A 20,167-nucleotide genomic window follows, 5' to 3' on the forward strand; every position below is an offset into this window, starting at 1 on the left:
AAAAAACAATTCTACTCGATAGATGGAGCATCGCGTCGATGCACAGATTTGCGACTGTAAACAAAATAGCGAGTTAGACACTTGTCTCTGCAATGATCTCACCCTTCTAAAACATGCGAGCCGCCATTCGGTTACGGCGTTTCGCACACTACAAAAGCGAGCGCCGATGGTCCGACGACGGTTTAAAGATAAAATAGCCGAGGCAAACAATTGATAAAATTTGTCACCGATGACGATTCAACCGTTGCGGAGTCCTCTTCATGTTTTTTCTAGAAAGAGCCGTTGCAGATTACGATTAAACCGTCGCGGCGGTATTCGGTTATGGCGCGGCATATTACAAAAAGCGAGCGCCGATGTCCGGCTGCTGGAATGTATAAACAAAATATGTCTAACGATAATTATACAAACGCATAACATCCATTGTCGCCAGGATGATTATGGATCCACATCTTGCGGATCACAGTCTTCGGCTAGCTTTCGCGACGCGAACGTTTATATTTGCGGGTAAAGTTTTTTTGTGTCAAGTATTCAATACAGAAGAATATTTTTCACGATAAAGGAGATGACAATAATTCAGATATGGATCGCGAGTTAACGGACGACAGCGACTATTTTAGTGACGAAGACGACAAGCATGAAGAAGTCGTCGATAGAATAGTGCTGCGTTGGGAAATCGTTGAACTAAATCTACGTGTGAGACATTGTGTAATTTATTTTTATTATTCAACGGGTGGTGCACTTGCACTATGTGCTCCATGCATGGTTACTCTATGGGACCTTAATTTCGGCATGTACGCTCGCCTAAAACACTTCGTTGAGAGACGCGGAACGACGCATGGCCGGTATTGTTCAAGATGTCGTGAATCATTGTATATGATATTTCCGCGTAATATGTGCCCGATTTGTACACGATAAAAAAATATTATCGCGGCTTTTAAAACAATAATTTCGAGGCAATAAAGGATGCAAATTCATCCAACGAGGATCGTCCGTTGTCACCGGACAGCACTTATAACAGCGATGGAGACGATAACCGTAGAGAAGTTATGAAAAAAATAGTGTCGCGTCCCGAATTTTTAGCGTTAGATGGACGTACGAAGTGTTGCGCAATTTATTTTTATTTTGAATATGGTTCAGATAACCTGTGTTATTCGTGTATGATCGCTGCACCAGACACTGGTGAGCACATACGTAAATATCGAGAGCATGTAACCGAACCGTACGAGGTAATGAACGTTCAATTTTGCACAGATTGTCGTAATACTCCATTGTTCCAAATATATACGTGCAACATGTGCCCGACTTGCATGAAGTGATAAAAAAAAAACATTATCGCGAGTGGGACATTATACACAACGTGCGCAACATGACGGAACACGTGCGGATAATTGAAGAGAAATCTGTGGAGCCTCCAAAATCTTGGGATGAAATACAAATGGAATGTATTACAACAGATATCATCAATGGTTTGCGTGAAGAAGATCAAGGAGTGAAATTGAGGGATGTGCGACGAATATCGCCGGTGCAGTTTCTTCGCGATCGCGAACTCGGTATACGCGGAACCGGTCAACGCTTCGCTAGACAAAGAGTCGTTATCGATGTCTCTTCTCCTTATGACTGGGATTCTAACGTGAGACGAAAAGTGTATCGACGGCTGCGGGACGAGTGCGTTAGTGAGGAAGAATCACGTGCAGCTCGCTGTACTGACGTTGTGCCTATTGTTGACTATCGCTATTGGGCGTCTAAATTTTGTGAACAGCTCTATGATTGTGAAGCAACATACATTAAGATTCATACAGGTATTGGGAAATACGTCGAATTGGTGGTGATGAACAATTCGATACGTTTGTATATGTACCCTCACCGTTTCAATAATCCTAATCATCCATTGATGCTTCAAAAAACCTATGAACGTGACATTGATGATAGTAATAATTGGATGATTAATGTCCCCTACTTCAGGCCTTATTCTTTTATGTTTGACCACTATCGCATTCAAAGTGGCAAACGATACTGTTCAGCGTGCAATCGAGTCACGTGCAAGTGCTTCATCGAAGAATGTGGCGTGATCTAAAAAAGACAGTATTAAAAACAAAACATGGAACATCACGATGAAACGGAACGCAACCTGTTGGAACAATCTAACCAAATCGCTACTTTGGACGAATATTTTACATGGACACGGCGATGCGAGGAATTTATTGAGCAGCTCGAAGAAGACTGTCGTTCCAAACGTCCGCGGCTCTCACTCACAAATGAGAGCCGCGTAAACAGACAATCTTTAGTGGCAAGAATCGCGCGACTCGAAGGTGCGAAGACTCTATTACAGAGACGGTTCGTACATATCGGTGGTGAGTACGCGGCGAGCGCCGCTAGTAGTGACGATAACGCGGAAAGACTCGTTTGGCGAGAGATCGATGCCGCGTTCGAAAACCGTGTATCGACCGGTGCGGTGATAAATATCAATTACATCGAACCGCGAAAATTTCTCGAAGACGCTGAAGTCATCGTGCTCGATCGTGTGCGGAACGTCATGCAAAGACACGCAAGTGTAAAGATAAACATTGTGTTCAACGGCGAGTTTGTGACGGGTGACAAACGTGCGAACAAAAGTGTTGGCACGGGAAACTATGAACTCTTTCGTGCGTCCGATCTGCGCGAGTGGTACGAGCAACACGTTATCGAGCCTACTTTATCACGTCTCGAAGAGTTTCAGGAACGCGACAGCGGGTGGGCGTTGTCGCGTATACTCAATCTGACTGTGAACGTGAACAAATACAATCCTTTGCACGCGGGATGTTACATCAATTTACCGCAAGAAATTAAATCGAAGAAAGCGGTGATCAACGTGCATTCTATGGACAATGCATGCTTCGCGTGGTCAGTGGTGGCTGCTTTACATCCAGTCGAAAGACATTCAGAACGGGAATCCTCGTACCGACATTACACAACAGTATTAAATTTACAAGGCATTGAGTTTCCAATGATTTTGAAACAGATTAAAAAGTTCGAACGACTCAACGATATATCCATCAATGTGTATACCATCGAGGGAGAAAAGACGCCAACCGTTCTCCCGATACAGCTCACCGACCTGAAGAGAGAAAAGCACGTCAATTTGCTGTACGTGCAGGACCCGCGAGACAACAACGTGGGGCATTTCGCGTGGATAAAAAATCTATCGCGTCTCGTTAGCTCGCAATTGAGCAGGCACAATGGTCGGAAATACTTTTGCGATCGGTGAGTACCTATACTCCTTTTTAATAAAATTATAAAAGTATTTTTAATATAAAAAATTAAAAAAAAATGTGTTTTTCTTTTGCAGTTGTTTACATTATTTTAGATCGAGCGAGAAATTGGAAGCCCACGGAGTAGACTGCCGAGAGATAAACAACTGTGCGATCCGACTACCGAGCGAGGACGACAAGTGGCTGAGTTTTAAGAATCACAGCAGGAAGGAACGAGTTCCGTTCGTCGTGTACGCCGACCTGGAATGTACCCTCGAGGGTGTTTACGATAACTAATCGGATCGCTGATCGAACTGAGCAGTGGCACTCAACCGCTAGACTTCTAAATTTCCCCAGACTAATCCGGATCAGTGATCCCTGTCTCACAGCAGCACAGCACTGATCCCGCATGGTGGAAGAAAGTTGACGGAGAAATTATAATTTTATTGAAAGGTAATTCCAGGTAATCCTTTTTATTTGTCATAAATAATTGTACGAAACATAAAATAAAGTTAGTAATAGTAATTTTAAATGTATTTATTTTAATATTTTTGGTCTAAACATTGGATTCTTTTTCATAAAATTAATCTATTCCAAAGTTTGAGGTTATATTGGAAAAGCGTAAAATTAATAAAAAAACATTTTATTAATTATTAGATAGATAAAAACTGATGACTGATGATTGATGATTGATGATTGATGACTGATGATTGATCGATGACTGGACATCGCCTACAACGCATGAAGGTAGTTCGGAAGACACTATACTGTGGTAAGTTATAAATGTAGATAAAAATTATGCAATTTGTAATTATTCATGTTACAATATAAAAATAAGAATTTATTTATATCTTTGCAGAAAATATTGAATATATCCGTCGTGCGCAGACACTCGGCGACGGTGTACAAACGAATGCGGAGCTGATCTGTGCGGTTTGCGACAAGACTGACAAGCTGTCGAGGTGCTCGCGTTCCTAAGTCGTCTTCTACTGCATCAAGGAACACCAGAAACGCGATGGGAAACGCCACCGGAAGTTTTGCGCGACTCACCCCGTGGCCGTCGCGTCTACGGAGGAGTCGTTCTCTGCCACCTCTGCTACCTCCGCTACCTCTCTGTCGCTATCGTCCTCGCGAACGAGCGTTTTGACCTGGAATTCAAGTTATTTGTGTATATATTTGTATATTGTTATACGTATGCTCTTGCATGTTACAATGCCTAACTTTATGTAATCTAAGAAAATTAAAATATATAAGAAGAAAAAGAGGATTACTTTCAATTAAAAGAAAATAAACAAGAAATATCATTGAACATTTCTATACAATAAAAGCATTCTATTAAATTGATTTGCTGTAACAAGATCACAAAATGTAAAAATTGAAATTACAACAGATATGATATAAACTTAGGCATTCTAAAAGGCAAGACAACACGCATTGCACGTTTAACTTAATAGAATATTTTTTTATGCCAATTTTTATCTATCTAACAATTAATAAAGATCTCACCGATCTTGGGGTCGGAACGCTCGTTCGCGAGGACAGCGGCAGAGGTAGCAAACACGGCATTCGGGTCACAAAGATACATCGCGTATTGCAATTTACTCAATCTACGTGGCTCCGCACTTACATCGAGCTCAATACAAAGAACACTGGCCAAGAACGATTTTGAGAAAAATTTATATAAATTGATGAACAACGCGGTTTTCGGGAAAACGATGGAAAATGTTCGCAATCACGTCGATGTAAAATTACTGACAAAGTGGAAAGGTAGATGCAACGCGGAGGCACTGATCTCGAAACCAAATTTTCATAGCAGGAGCGTGTTTTCGGAAAATCTGATAGCCGTTGAACTGCGAAAACTCGAGGTTAAATTTGACAAACCTATTTACGTCGGCATGTGCATTCTCGACATATCGAAAGTCTGTTTGTACGAATTTCATCACGAGTACATGTCTCCCCTGTATGGTGACATGTGTAGAATTATGTACACCGATACGGACAGCCTTATATACCACATCGAGTGCGAGGATGTGTACGAGAACGTGAAACGCGATATCGTTAGATTCGACACGAGCGATTACGCGATCGACAACGCGTACGGTATAACGCTCGAGAACAAAAAAGTGCCGGGCTTGATGAAGGACGAGAATAACGGTGCGATCATGACCGAATTCGTTGGACTCAGGGCGAAGATGTACGCGTTGAGAGTGGATGGTAAGAAAGACTGTAAAAAAGCGAAAGGTGTCAAGAGCAACGTCACAGCGCGTACTATAACGTTCGACGATTACACGAGATGTCTGCGAGACGAAATTGAAATGACGCGACGGCAATCCTGTATACGATCGAAGTTGCACGAGGTGTACACCGTGTCCGAAACAAAAATCGCTCTGAGTCCGTACGACGATAAGCGATACGTTATACCAGATTCGACCGATACGTTACCGTGGGGACATTACCGAATACCTTTGTAACGTACGCATGTATGTATGCATGTATGTAATAGTATAACGTATGCAGTAGTATATGTATGTAATAGTATAACGTATTGTGAGTATTATATTACAGTATTGGAATGAATATTAATAAAGATATGACACATGTGTATTTCATATTTTTTACGTACTTTATATGTATTTCATATTTCAAACATTTATACATGTATTACATATTGCATTTTTATGTTAAGAATAAAAATACAGTTTGCACGAATTAAATAACATTGTCCTTGTGTATCCATGAATTGTGCGATCCATCGAATCCCAGCCATTTAACGTAAACCTCATCACCTCTCTTGCGCAGTACTTTCTCCACGAGATACACGTCCGGATAAGTCGCGCGATGCAACTCGTGCTCGTAGAACGCCCCAGCGACGGATTTTCCGCGATAGTCCTCGAGTAGATAGGTAACGGGATTGGTACGCTGCACTTTAACGATCTTAAACACCTCGGTGGTCCAATTCGGTGTGTAACCCTTCTCGAAAATTGTTTTGTATTTGCTAACGCGCACCGAGTCACCCACTTTGAATTTTGCCGGACCCACGATTTTTATCGCGCTGTACACCGTAGCCAAGAGTGTTTCGGCTTTCGCGGGGGTAACGTCGACGGGTCGCATGCCGATGGTTCGATGCTTGCGCGCGTTGTAATCCGACACGAGTCGCGGCAACGCGTCGACCCACTTGTAATTTCCGTTGAGCGTAAACATCTTCCACATGTTGTTCTTTAACGTACGATTGAATCGCTCGACGACCGACGCCTTCAACACCGAATACGTGGAATAATGATTGATGTCGTGTTTTCTCACGAGACGTTGCACGTCGGCGTTGTAAAATTCCTTCCCCATGTCGGTTTGTAGATTACTAGGGCACCTCCCGCTACGTCGAATTATCTCAGCGATAGCATCAGCTGTCTCGCTGCCGCCTTTACCCTTGAGCGGCACGGCCCACGCGTACTTGCTCAACACATCGATGACGGTGAGTATGTAGTGGTAGCCTCCGTTGAAACGCGAGTACGGACGCATCTCGACGATGTCAGCCTGCCACAGGTCGTCGTACCCTCGCACTATGACGTGTCTGCGGGGAAAATTTCTTCTCGCCGGTGCGTGCAATTCGTCCACCAGCCGTCGCTTTTCGATATTTTTATCCGCATCGGTCGATTTTAACGGTCTCATGTTTCGTTGTCGCCGTTTCTGTTTCTAATGCATCGTTCGTAGCAGTTTCTGAACAGTTCATAACCGCTTCTGAACAGTTCGTAACCGCTTCTGAACCATTCGTGAATCGTTCGTTGTCGTTCGTCGTCGTCAGTTAACTGCTTCCTACCACTCATCGTCGTCGTCGTCGACGTTCTCTAGCCGTTTGTAGCCTTTCCTGTCTCCGCGTAGTTCGCAGCTGTTTCTAAACCGCTCGTAATCGTTTTTAAGCTGTTTTTGAACCGTTCGACAACCGTCCGACAACCGTTCTCGAACCGTTGAACAGCCGTCCGACAACCGTTCTCGAATCGTTCGTTGCTGTTCCTCGCCGTCGTTAATGAACCGTTGCTTCTCTTCACTCGTCGCCTTTCGATAGTCGTTTCTGTTGAACCGTTTGTCCATTGTTGTTCGTTGTCGCGTCTGATTCAACGATATTCGCACGTCGAAGCTTGTTTATCGCAGTCCGTAACGCTTGCACATCTTGCTCGAACGCAGTCAGCTTCTCGTCTGATTCTTTTCGTTGATTGCTCAACATTTTAAAGAATTGATCAACGTACAGTTTGTTAACCGCGTCACCGTCAGTCTCAGGTTGCGCTACGCGACGAATCTTGCGCGACCTTGCGTCAAAGTCCGTGGCGGTGCGACACAGAGCGTTATTGCGCACGAAATTTCTCATTAATCCGCTCCACCGATGATACGAAATGGCATTCGTCGCGTCTCCGCTGTGCTCGAACAATCCAAATTTGTTGATCGGCATTTCGACGCTGATTGAACGGATCGCCGACGCATAGTTTAATTTATAATAAGCCCGGCTTCGCGAAGTTCCTCGATGATCGACATGATCTCGTTGTCGTGGGCATTGTTGCCAGCTTGACGCGAAGCGTCGAGCAATCGCAGACGATCCACCAGCTCGTTGGGGTCATCCCAGTGCACGTAGTCGATCTTATTGTCGGTTAGCGTCATCGCGCGAGGCGCGAATAATCCTTTTCCGGATTTTTTCTTTTTTTTGGATCCGGTCGACATCAACGGTGCGATTATCTGTGTATACTTGTATCCCACGTTGCCCTTTAGTCGCTTGTTAGGATCGTGTTGGAATTTATGAGCACTCGTTGCCAACAGTATGCTCTTGTATTTTTGCATATCGTCTTCCGTGTAGATATCGTCGTCGGGCATTCTCTTGAAGATCAACTCGTAAATACCGGGTGTGCCGGCGTATCGTACGCCGTCGATATAAATGTTATCCGCTTTGTCCACGTCAAAACGTTTATTACCGAGCATCAATTCATTATTGCCGAGATAAACGCCGTACGCTATGTCCATCGTTGGATAGGCGCTCAAAAGCTCTGCGATGTAAATTCGGCTCATTGGACCCAAGTGATCTTCCAACGATTCTATAAACCATTGTCGACCCTCCGACGTTTTCAACCGTTTATGAACGGTTTTCCTGATCGAGTCGTCCGTGGTTTCGAAAACATTCGCGGTTTCAAGAAATTCGGGACTTGTACGTTGCACGGTTTGCGTCGGTGTAGAGGTTATCGGTGTAGAGGTTATCGGTAGTACTGTCGATTGATTAGATTTACGCGGTGTCAATGAAAGATCCGACCAGGAGTCTAATCGTTTCTTCTTTCTCTTCGGTGTAGCATCCTCCTCCTCCTGCCCGCGCTGTTGAACGGATAACGGTTCGATTTTCGCGTCAGCGTCGCTCTCCGTCGGCTCCTCTTTTTTCACCGCGATCAAGCTCGAGTTGTCAACGATCTTTTTCAACGGCCCGATGAGAGGTTTAAAGTGCGTGTCCAACTCAATGTCCTTCTCGATCTTACCGGTCTTCAAAGCGCGAAGTTTTTTGCGAATCGAATCACTCGTCTTCGCAATCTCTTTTACGACCTTCTCGCGTTCGCGAATATTCTCGCTCCCGTCGATCGCGGCCATCGCGGAAAAAAGCAGAGTGTCGATTTCTCTCTGTAACGCTAACGTTTCACCTCCGACGAGGTATCGGCAACGACTGATCGCTTTTACGGTATCGCGAACACGTTAAATCCTTTTCTGTATCGACCGTTCGAAAGCGCGCTGTCCTTGTCTATCACTACGAATCCATACTTTTGTTGCCAACAATCGTGGCACAACGCGCAAAATTCATCGTACGACATGTCGGTATTCACGTGATCGTTGTACACGTGTTTCAAATTGGTACCATCCTGTTTGAACAGGATCAGCAGATTTGCGATGTCGCGTATCAAATGTTTAGGTATTCTCGCGTACGTCTGACAGAGATAGAAGGAGTCGACGCTCGAGTGCCTGCCCATTGAGAAATACTCTCTCACAGAGTCTTGCTTATCGCACGCTACGTCATCGAAGACGAAGATCGAGTTTGGACGCGCGTCGCTCGGTGGAATGACGTCACTGTATATTGGAGAACGTAAAGTAGCCGATTTCGTCGATCGATGTCAACAAATTCTCCAAATATCGATATTTCGGCTGTTGCAACGATTTCGAGTATACGTACACGTTTTCGAAACGTACGCCGTGCGGACTTTCCAGCAAGCTTATCAAGACGTTGGTTTTACCGCAATTCGAGGGGCCGCAAATGATCGCGCGTATAGTAGTCGGTAACATCGTACCGTGCTTGCGTTTCTCCACGTTGCCTCCCATCGACCGTGATCTGTCGTCGCAATTCGTCACGCGAATCGCCAACGGTTGTCGCACGAATCTCATTTTTTTCCACACTGCCGACTTTCTGGCTGACTCGAACGCCTATTTATAGGCGAGCGGAACCGCGAATCGCTCAGTAGCAAAAATGTTCGTCCTACTGTCGAGACCTTCCGATATTCGCGACTTGAGCGCCGAACAGCTGCAATTTGTGCCGAAAGCCGTTCTGTTGCAAACGTGCGGCGATCACGTCCACTACGTGTGGGACAAGCTTCCGGAACATATAAAGGCGGATTTAGAGGTTCAAGCATATCGTCGCTGTTACGAACATTACAATCAACCGTGGCAGCGAACGCACATCGACGGTCCCGCGCCAATGATAAAGGATTGCGGCGAATGTCAACGAAAAAAAATGGTGGAGGCCTGTTAAATCGCGCGATAAACGCACTTCCGTTCGAATTACACATTCCCAGCTATCAATTTTGCGGTCCGGGAACTCGTTTACAAGAACGATTGGCGAGAGGCGATCAAGGTATTAATCCATTGGACGCGGCGTGTCGCGAGCACGACATAGCCTATTCGCGTAACCGCGATCTCACCGAGAGACACGCGGCGGACGAGATACTCGCTGCGGAAGCGCGAAAACGCATTACCGCGAGAGATTCGACTCTCGGGGAAAGAGCTGCCGCTACAGCCGTCTGGGCGACCATGAAGGCTAAGACGAAGCTCGGAATGGGCTTGAAAACGAAAAAATCGAAAACGGTGAAGAAAAAAAAGCTAACGAAAAAACGGATACTTCCGACAGCGAAACGAGGCGGTGTATTGCCGATTCTACCGTTGTTGGGAGTTCTCGGTTCTCTGGCCGGCGGAGCGGCGGGAGTCGTAAAGGCCGTGAACGATAACAAAGCCGCGCGGCGTCAGCTGGAAGAGATGCAACGTCACAATCGCGCCGTGGAAGGTCACGGACTTTATCTCGCTCCGTACAAATATGGACGAGGACTGTATCTCGGCTCGCACAAACGCGGGCGAGGAGTAGCGTCGAAAATAAAAAAAAAAAAAACGTCAAAAAGACGTTAAATATGCCCGCGGGTATTACGACTAACGTACAATTGAATCGGCTGGCAAGGCGTATGCGCGTACCGTTCTTCAGAGGTGTCTTCATGCGTGATTCGTTACCGATCGGCGGTGTACGTCGAAACGAGAGCGGTATCGTGAATTTGGACGATGCAGCGGGTCCCGGTACTCATTGGGTAGCGTACGCGAAGAGGGAAGATCGAGTCGTATATTTCGACAGTTTCGGCAATCTTCGACCGCCGAAAGAATTGGTGCGATATTTCGGGCCGAGCGTGACGAAGATCGAGTACAATTGCACGTCTTATCAGCGATACGATCAGAACATCTGTGGACAATTGTGCCTGCGATTTCTCCGGACGATCGACGCTAATTTAAAGCCTGACGGTGCGCCGTGGTGACTCAGTATTCGTTAACGGTTTCCGCCGACATGTCTATAACGTTCACGCTGACTGGGAAGAGCAGCATCCTCGCGGAGCACTATTTTCCCGCCGTGGATCTGAGCGACGGTGACTACGAGCTCGGTCTAACGTGTTTTGAGACTTATCACACGATTCCGAACGTGAATTCTTCGAACAATAAATTTTATTTCGACGAGGATGACACGGAAATTACGATTCCCGAGGGATCGTACGAGATACGAGCCATACATAAGTTTTTGAAACGCGAAATTTCACGAAAACGCCCGCGACGCGTAAATCGTTCCAACGATGATCGTACGTCGGTCGCGAATATCGCGCGAGAGGCGACCGCTCGCGCGAACAGCTACGAAGACGAGGCCGCGGAATACCCGATAGTGCTCCGCGCAAATTACAATACGATGAAGAGCGAGATCAAGTGCGCTTTCAAAGTGAACTTTAACAAACCGAACAACGTTGGATCGCTGCTGGGATTCTCGTCGAAGCGTATATTGCAGCCGGGACAGTGGCACGAATCGGACGCGTCGATTAATATTATCAACGTAAACATTATCCGCGTGGAGTGTAACGTGACCGCGGGTGCGTACAGCAACGGCAAACGTGTTCACACGATACACGAATTTTCACCGAGCGTACCACCGGGATATAAGATATCGGAAACGCCGGCGCAGATCATTTACCTGCCGATCATCGCGCGAAGCGTTACGGATCTAACGATACGCGTCACGGATCAAGACGGACGATTGCTCGATTTTCGAGGAGAAGAGATCACCGTCAGATTGCACGTACGACGGCTACAGCGATAACGCGCGACGTGTGACATGCTCGTGTTGAACGACTCGGAGCACGCGACAGATAAGAATATCTTTACGACTGCGACGATCGACGATATCATCAAATCGACATTCGGTAGCGTTAAAACAGAGACGAAAACAGAGACGAGAAAGAAGCTCAACGCATCGAACGTTAAATTTTTACAATCTCTGGGATTCGCGGTACGAAACATCTGAACGATGACTGAAATTCTTAACATCGGAGGCGAGCCGGTCTTTGACGATCGCATCGTCAAGATCGAGACTCACACGTACAACCCGTACGCCAACACAACGTTCGAGTATAGCGACGAGATACGAATACCCATACAACAGCAGGATCTGTATACGTTGCCGTGCGAAAGTTTTCTCTACGTCGAAGGAACATTGACGGTGACCGGAGCAGCCGGCCAAGCCGATAACGTGGTATTGGGGAATAATTGCGTCGCGTTCATGTTCGATGAAATTCGATACGAGCTCGACGGTGTGGAGATTGATCACTGCAGAAACGTAGGAATAACCAGCACGCTCAAGAACTACGTAACGGTATCGTCCGACAGAAGCGTGATCCTGCGAAACGCGGGCTGGGAACCACATAATAATCCCAACGGATACTTCAATTTCTGCGTACCGCTCAACCTGTTACTGGGATTTTGCGAGGATTACAAACGCGTGGTGATCAACGCTCGTCACGAATTAATCTTGATACGATCGCGCACCGACAACAATTGTCTGGTGGGAAGTCTCGCGTTGGAGCCTACTGTCAAACTACTCAAGATACAGTGGCGAATGCCTCACGTGGTATTGAGCGAGGTCAACAAGCTGTCGATGCTGCGCGCCTTGGAAAACGGACGATATCTAAGTATGGGTTTCTGTTCGTGGGATCTGTACGAGTATCCCCTGTTGCAGAACACGACCATGCACTCGTGGGCCATTAAGACCGCGACTCAGCTCGAGAAACCGCAATACGTCGTCTTTGCTCTGCAAACGGGTCGGAAGAACGTCATGTCCGCGGACACGAGCCGATTCGACGACTGCAAATTGACCAACGTGAAACTCTACCTAAACTCGGAAGTCTATCCGTACGACGATTTGAATTTGGACTTTGGTAAACACAGATGGGCGATTCTCTACGATATGTACGCGCGTTTCTGCAAGGGCTATTACGGATACGAATATCTCGAGCCGAGTCTCACCGTTTCGACTTTTCTACGTAACGGCCCGTTCGTGATCATCGATTGCTCTCGACAAAACGAATCCGTCAAAAACGCCACCGTGGATGTCAGAATTCGATTGCATGGAGAATGTACCGCCGAATACCTCCGCGTACTGTCTCATCATACACGATCGCGTGATCGAGTACAATCCGTTGACCAACGTAGTGCGCAAAATAGTCTGAGTGTTCGCGGCAACGTCGACGAAAATTTTCTCTCTTTAACTCCCGATACAAATTTATGAGGGGGAAAAAGGGGAGCAGAATATAAAAATCAGAGTGTCGCGAAACGCGCGTCATTCCTCTCGATTCACGCATCGAAGAAAGAGAGATATCTCTTCATGCCCGCACCAACGTTCGTCGACCTGCAAGGTTTCGTCGTCGGGATGAAATTTGTCGTGAAGGAGGTGGCGGTGCTGAGAAACGGGGCCGTTCTGGCGCATTACATCTTTACATGCCCTATGCCGTGGAATCTCCTCACAAAATCCGACAAATCGTGCGCTTCCTGGTTGATTCGCAATCACCATGGATTACGATGGGAAGACGGAAACGTGCCGTACAGCAAGGTGAAGCGTTTAATTATGTCGGCCGTGCTCGGTGAGGAAAAGGACGACAACGATGACGACAACGATGACGACGACGACGACGACGACGAGATGCCGACTCTCGTGTACGTCAAGGGATGTCAGAAACGAGAATGGCTGGTGGATCTGCTTGAAAATAAAGCGAGAAAAAACCTAAACATCGAGACTCTGGATGCGGATTACGAAGATATCGAATCTTTAAATATTCTAGATGCTACCAATACTATGCGATGTGGAAAACACGTTAAGAATTGCGCGTTGCAAAATGTATTAAAAATATTTAACTGGTGGTCGAAACGCCAGAAAGAATTGTCATCTTTTTAAAAAATAAATTTTATATGTATGTATGTGTAAATTTTACAATGTTTTATTTCCTTTCCCCCATTAGTCGATAGTATACAAAATTAAAGAATAAGTAGGTATACGTGACGAATTCTAACTCGATAGCTTCGAGGGGGGGTATCAGGTTTCAGCGAACATGTCTGAACATGTTTCACGGTTGATGTCATGCGGAAGGGATAGGGGGAGGGGGGGATACATCTTAATAAAAAAAAAAAAAAACATCCTACCTTAGTCCCCTCTCCTAAATTTCAGAGCGCTGATTGGGCGTTCCAGAAACATTAATTTCCCCTCCTTCATCATAGTTTTGGAAGTTGCCGCGTATATTCGATTAATTTTATACGACTAGTCTCGTATCGACTGCTTGTGCAAACGGTGTTCACTTCTCATATCCGAGAGAAAGAATGTATTCCGTTGAAGGAAGCAACGGCGGTAACAGCAGTGGCAGTAGACGTATGAATTATTACGTACCGATTCACGATGATGATGATGAAACTCCATCGTACGAGAACAAGTGTAACAAGTAAGTTTTTTCGTTTTTTTCTTAAAATTATAAAGCTTTATATTTTTTAAATTGCAAATTATAAATTGTATTATTTTTTTATTACTAATTTTATTATTTTTTTACAGCATTTCGTTGAAGCGTCGCGCGGTTCGAATACTCAGCAGACGATACGCGTTGACGGCTACGGGATACAAATTCCTTGAAGTTGGCGTTAACGTGGGTCCACCGAGTTACGTGGAGATCGCCGTAGGAGATCATCGAGGAACGGAATTGATACTGTCCCTCGAAACGTGGAAGGGATTCTACGAACAACGACGGAACATTCTGAATTTCATTCGATCCTCTAAAGATACGTGTGATTTTATAAGCATTGGACCGCTAACATTGAGAATTTGTACGATTAACGGTGTCAAACTCGTACGTCTCGAGTCTTTAAACGTACGCTTAACGATGATCGAATCGACGTTACACCGTATGCTCGATCTTGATCCGTGCATCGACGCGATGTTCCATCGATTGAATAGAATTGTCGAAACGGTCGATGTCAAGTTCACGCAATTCTCCAAAATCGCGTCTACTGTAACGAATCCTACGCAAGTATTGAATGTAATACGCGATAGCGATGCCTTCGATAAACATCAGCTCGTCGATTGTGAGCTCGCAGCTTTATTTTTTAGTGCGCTACCGTAGTACGTAAAAAAACAAAAAATATGTAAAAGAAGAAGAATAAAAAAAAAATGTATTTTTTAAAATATAAATCACGACTTAATTTCTTCACACGCATTTCCATTCGAGCCGTATATGCGACGTTCAACTCGAACCATTCGATTGAAATTTAAGGTATATCATATATCGTAAACTATGAAGCCATGCTCCGGCGACGCTCGCCTATGTGGTGTTGATGCTCCAACGAATCCTTTCTCGCTATTGTAATGCTAGATATATTTTATCTTAATTACTTTTCCGAGCTCTGGTTCAGTCCTCTGCAGTCAGTTAAGTCAGTAGTGTGAAAACGTTCGCAAGCGCAAGTAGACTCGCACTGCCCGATAAAAACAGTACGTGGATCCACGTTATTGCTACGTGAATTCGACGTGGATTCGACGAAATTACGTGATTCGACGTGACGTTCCTGTTTTACTGGGGTGTGTAAGAATACGAAATGGACCGAGAAGAAGAGGAACGAGATGAAATGGAACGGAGATATCACATAATCGAACAATGCATAGATATTGTGTACCCCGCAGTAGGAGTATGTATACTTAATACCGTTGCGTGCGTGTCGCCCGGTATGCTTTTCGAACTCCAAGCTGAAGCGTGCAGTTCGTCACGACGATCGTTTAAATCGTCGTTATTTTCGTGAGTGCGCGAGTGTGAATAAGTGTCTGAGAGAGTCACGGACTCACTGTCGTAACATTTTTTGAAAAAACATACCGGGCGGCATGCACGCAACAATACATAATTGTAAATTATATAGTTTTTAAAAAAATTAACCATTCTCTGTTAACGCGTTACAGTGGATATGGGTCGACAACGTGCCGGTGCGCGAGGTCCGCCTTTATAATATGGTGAGGGTTCGGATCCCTCACAGACAGGTGTGTTTAATATTTTTTTCACAGATTTTAATTTTTTTTAAATTTTTTAAACTTTTTTTAAATTTTTTTAAATTTTTTTTAGCGTTTTATATATTTTGATGAAATCCGAATTCGGGGATTCATCAATATTCATCGTCAGCGTTTGGTACGCTGGTTTAGAAGAGTGGATTCAGAATACAACGAGGAAATCTGGGACGTTTTAGGAGATGAAGATATCTTCCAATTACGAAGATTATTCGATATGCAAAATGAGTTTGACGTTGAAGAGGAAGAGGTGTGGTAATTTTTAAAAAATTTTTTAAAGTTTTATGAATAAATATTTTTTATGCTTAATTCTATATATCATTTATTTTTCCGCTTTCTTCACTATTATTAAGTATAATAATAATAATATTTTAAATAATAATAATTATTAAGTTAAATCCGCGCGAAGAAAAGAGAACGCCAACGAAAAGACGCGCGCGAACGGGGGAGAGACAAAGGAACGGGAGCGAGAGAGACCGCGCTGAGGGAAAGACAACGCGAACGAGACGCGGGCGAGTCGTGTGACGTCACGCGGACCGACGTGGCCGTTGGACGCGGACCCCCATCCTCCCGCGGCGCGCCGCCGATAAAATTCCAGTAGCCGAACGGCGCCCATCGCTTTTGTATACCCCGCGCCGATAAAGTGACGACCCCCCCTCTCCCTCCGGACCACCCTCGGCGTAGAACGCGGACACCCCCCCCCCCCTCGGCGGTACCCTTGTCAACAATACGTTTATTAACATTTAATAAACATGTCCCGACATGCTCGCCGACCACCCCCCCCCCCCCCCCGCCGACCACCCCCGCCATCGAGTCCCCCCCCTCCCCGCGGACACCCTCGTCCTCGAGTCCCCCACCCCCCTCCCCGCGGACCCCCTCTCCCCGCTCCCCCCCTTGCCCGCGGTACACCCCCGCTCCGCTCCCCCCTTGCCCGCGGTACCCCCCCCGCCCCGCTCCCCCCTCGGAGCTCCCGGGGTAGATCTCTCAAAATAACTCCTACTCGCACAGAAGGATATTTAAGGACGCAAAGTTATATATAATACTGCTAAGAATAAAAGAAAAATAACAAGTACAATGCGCGTACTAATTTATTTTTGTTACTACTACTGCTATTTAAATTTTTTTATTTGTTTACATTTATTTTTATTCAAAAGCTACGACATGCTACTTACATTTATTTTTTATATCCATTTATGTTTATTCAAAAGCTACAATATGCTACTTACATTCATTTTTTATTTACATTTATTTTTCTTCATAGGCGCAGATTACTTGTTTTATCTCTATAGTAGGTGTATGTGCGTAATCGGCGAGGCTGATCCGGATCTACCTTAATAACCCTACCGTTTCGTTCATTGAATTTGAACGTCAGAATTTTATTGTATTTTACAGGTTGCCGTTTTACAGGTTTTACATTTAATTTCGTACTCCGGAGCCTGCGTCTCCGTTCGTCCATAGTTATCGTTTGCCATTCTTCAGACACCGTTGAAACCGACCGGTGAGACCGATTGTCCAACATGCCAAAAATTATGTTGGATATTTCAAGAGGCAGCTGTTTAATTTGTGACGACAATGACGATGTTCTCACGGTCTCGCCGGCCGTGGAGGAGCGCCCCGTGCGTCGCTTTATTCACTAAAGATCTCTTTCTAAATCGCGATACTTTTCTCCGAAACCCAGATGGTAGCTCGACTGAATAGTTTTATTTTTTAAATGTTGTGCGCCAGGTGCGTTTCCTCACACCACGATATACGAGATCGCAGTATTCTCAAGCGTGGGTTTCTTTGATTAATCGCGGTTGGAAGAGGAGAGAGAGCGTAGCGCAATCAACACATCCGAGTAACAAGAAACATAAAGTTATATTTTATTTAATGCAGATTACAAGTGGAAGGAGGTAGGCGAGTTCCACGGCGAACAAGCAGAATCCGGGCACGCGCCACGTGTCACCCCACGAGCGCGATACTCATTCCGTCGCTGAACTGCACAGCAATCCCGGTCGAATTCGTACAAGACTATTCCCCGACATAAGTTGCAGCGAATTTTACCCGGACGATTAAACGCGAAATACTCGAAAACGTTACTGCTAACAAGCGCACGAGGTCCCACTTTTATCACTAACGCAATTTCCTTACAATCTACCGCGACAGAGCTGGGGATCTTCACTCCTCACGAGACGCACGAATGGACTCACCCGTAAACGCGACACAATCGTGAGCCATTATTCCCGATGAAACGCACGGACATTCACTTATAATTAGCACGAACTTAACCGGCAACGATAACCACGGGACTTTCACACGCGCGAGACCAACCTCCCGAAACTACGGCACGGTTAAGCAAACGACGATTACGAAATCACACGCAACGAAATTACACGCAACGCAATTACCTGCAACGAAATTACACGCAACGAAATGACACGCACGCTGACTGTCGGCGACCGTACGTCCGCATCCCCGAGACGGGCACTCGCGATCACTTTTTCGTACGGGCCCTCCCGCGATATGGTACTCGGTATTGTTCAAGTTACGGCGGATTTAATCGATTCTCGCGGCACAACCCGACTCCCGGGAGGGCCTTAGTATCCCAACGATCTTATTTTGGGGAGGCTGAGCAGTGGCCTTACAATTGATTCCTCGTTCCGGCAGCTCGTCGTTCGGCTCGCAGGGCTGGATGGTACCCGGATGGCGGCTCGCACGACAGTGGCGTTCTTTCGGCCCGGCGGGACCACGCTGGGCCCGCGCGCGCCGGTTTCTCTAGTGTAGGTATTTGGTACCGCAGGAGGTCGATTATGCCTCCGGGTATCGGCCTACTACCGACGTCTTGACGAGAGGAATCGAGGAATAATTACACACTCGATTACTGCTGATAAAATAATACCTTATTGCAGACCACGCAACAGCCACGAGAGTCAGTACAAATCTAACGGTCGTCGTAACTCAGTTCTGCCAACCTCGTAACTCTCAACCTCTCTTGCTAGCGCAAGAGAGGTGGCTGACCAATCGGAAGGGAGACAGATATGCTGCTTCCTACACATAGACGGAGAGCTGGCTACATAAAAATGCAAGGTATAAAAATGCAAGGTACATGAAATATTTATAGCTAGAGAGTTCCATTAGCACTCCCGAACACTGAGTGACCAGTCTGCCTGCGCGCTTAGGAAGATTAAGGCGGGGGTGGACGGTCAAAAATGACAAATTTTACAAGAAAAAGAATGATAAAGCTCAGGGATAAAAATTATAGGAATGTTAAGTATTTGTTGCTAAAAAACGCGGAAAATTATTGGCAGACGATTTCGTGGAAGAGAAAGGGCCGGCAGACTGCAACAAAGCGGCGTTAACTTTTGTGAAAAAAAAAATGATAAGGTACATGATTGAAAATTATTGGTAATAATTACTAAACTGTTAACGAAGCTATGTGCTAAATGGCAGACGAAAAAACTGAAGACAACATCGAGGCAGATTGTAATGAAGAGCGCAGTTTCGATCGCGCTTAATGAGGTAGTTTCGTACGATGCGTTACTATGATATGTTATTTTGTTATTTATATGAATATATTACGTGTTTCTTTTTTCTATTAATGGATTTAGTTTGTATTCATTCTTTTATTGTTAAAAATAAAATGATTAATATTTATTTATTATATTGAATCTAAATTGTTACTAATTAATCTCATAACATTTTTGATCTGCAGTTGAAAACTGTATAGAAATATTTTTCTACAAGTTTTAAAATAATATATTGAGGTTTTAATAGATTGAGAGATTCGAAAATTATATTCGAAAATTCAACGCAGGTATAAAAACCGTTTGAAACGGTTCAGAAGGACCAAGTGGCCGAGAAACAGCTGTATAGTAGAGGCTGGAGAAGGTCATTTATGATAATAAAGATAATAAATATAAGAGTTCAGTATACTCGAAAACTCGACAATGAACAGACGTCCAACGTGTGTTGTGCCGAATTTTATTTTCCTTCAGTGACTTTTAGAATCTTTATTTATTGTTTATTTATTATTTATTTATTATTTATTATTTATATAATCTTTATTTATTAT

At 45.0% G+C, this 20,167-nt stretch overlaps 4 protein-coding genes across 4 annotated transcripts; all 4 read left to right on the forward strand.

The window, feature by feature from the left end:
- The first annotated feature begins 2,098 nt into the window (after positions 1–2,098).
- On the forward strand, positions 2,099–3,524 carry LOC112455038. The gene is made up of 2 exons (XM_025016725.1): positions 2,099–3,240; positions 3,326–3,524. The coding sequence occupies exons 1-2, from the start codon at positions 2,099–2,101 to the stop codon at positions 3,522–3,524; spliced, it is 1,341 nt and encodes a 446-aa protein (XP_024872493.1).
- An 8,536-nt stretch (positions 3,525–12,060) lies between these two features.
- LOC112455039 lies at positions 12,061–13,317 on the forward strand. The gene is made up of 2 exons (XM_025016726.1): positions 12,061–12,534; positions 12,643–13,317. The coding sequence occupies exons 1-2, from the start codon at positions 12,061–12,063 to the stop codon at positions 13,315–13,317; spliced, it is 1,149 nt and encodes a 382-aa protein (XP_024872494.1).
- A 1,058-nt stretch (positions 13,318–14,375) lies between these two features.
- On the forward strand, positions 14,376–15,190 carry LOC112455040. Its single transcript, XM_025016727.1, has 2 exons — positions 14,376–14,518; positions 14,626–15,190. The coding sequence occupies exons 1-2, from the start codon at positions 14,400–14,402 to the stop codon at positions 15,188–15,190; spliced, it is 684 nt and encodes a 227-aa protein (XP_024872495.1). The 5' UTR covers positions 14,376–14,399.
- Positions 15,191–15,320: 130 nt separating this feature from the next.
- Positions 15,321–16,387, forward strand: LOC112455041. Its single transcript, XM_025016728.1, has 3 exons — positions 15,321–15,749; positions 16,015–16,092; positions 16,175–16,387. Exons 1-3 carry the CDS (start codon positions 15,660–15,662, stop codon positions 16,373–16,375), a joined length of 369 nt encoding a protein of 122 aa, XP_024872496.1. The 5' UTR covers positions 15,321–15,659; the 3' UTR covers positions 16,376–16,387.
- Positions 16,388–20,167: the final 3,780 nt, after the last annotated feature.

The sequence above is a fragment of the Temnothorax curvispinosus genome, unplaced genomic scaffold, assembly GCF_003070985.1.
Source record: "Temnothorax curvispinosus isolate PA1 unplaced genomic scaffold, ASM307098v1 QBEX01005696.1, whole genome shotgun sequence".
Lineage (NCBI taxonomy): Eukaryota > Metazoa > Arthropoda > Insecta > Hymenoptera > Formicidae > Temnothorax > Temnothorax curvispinosus.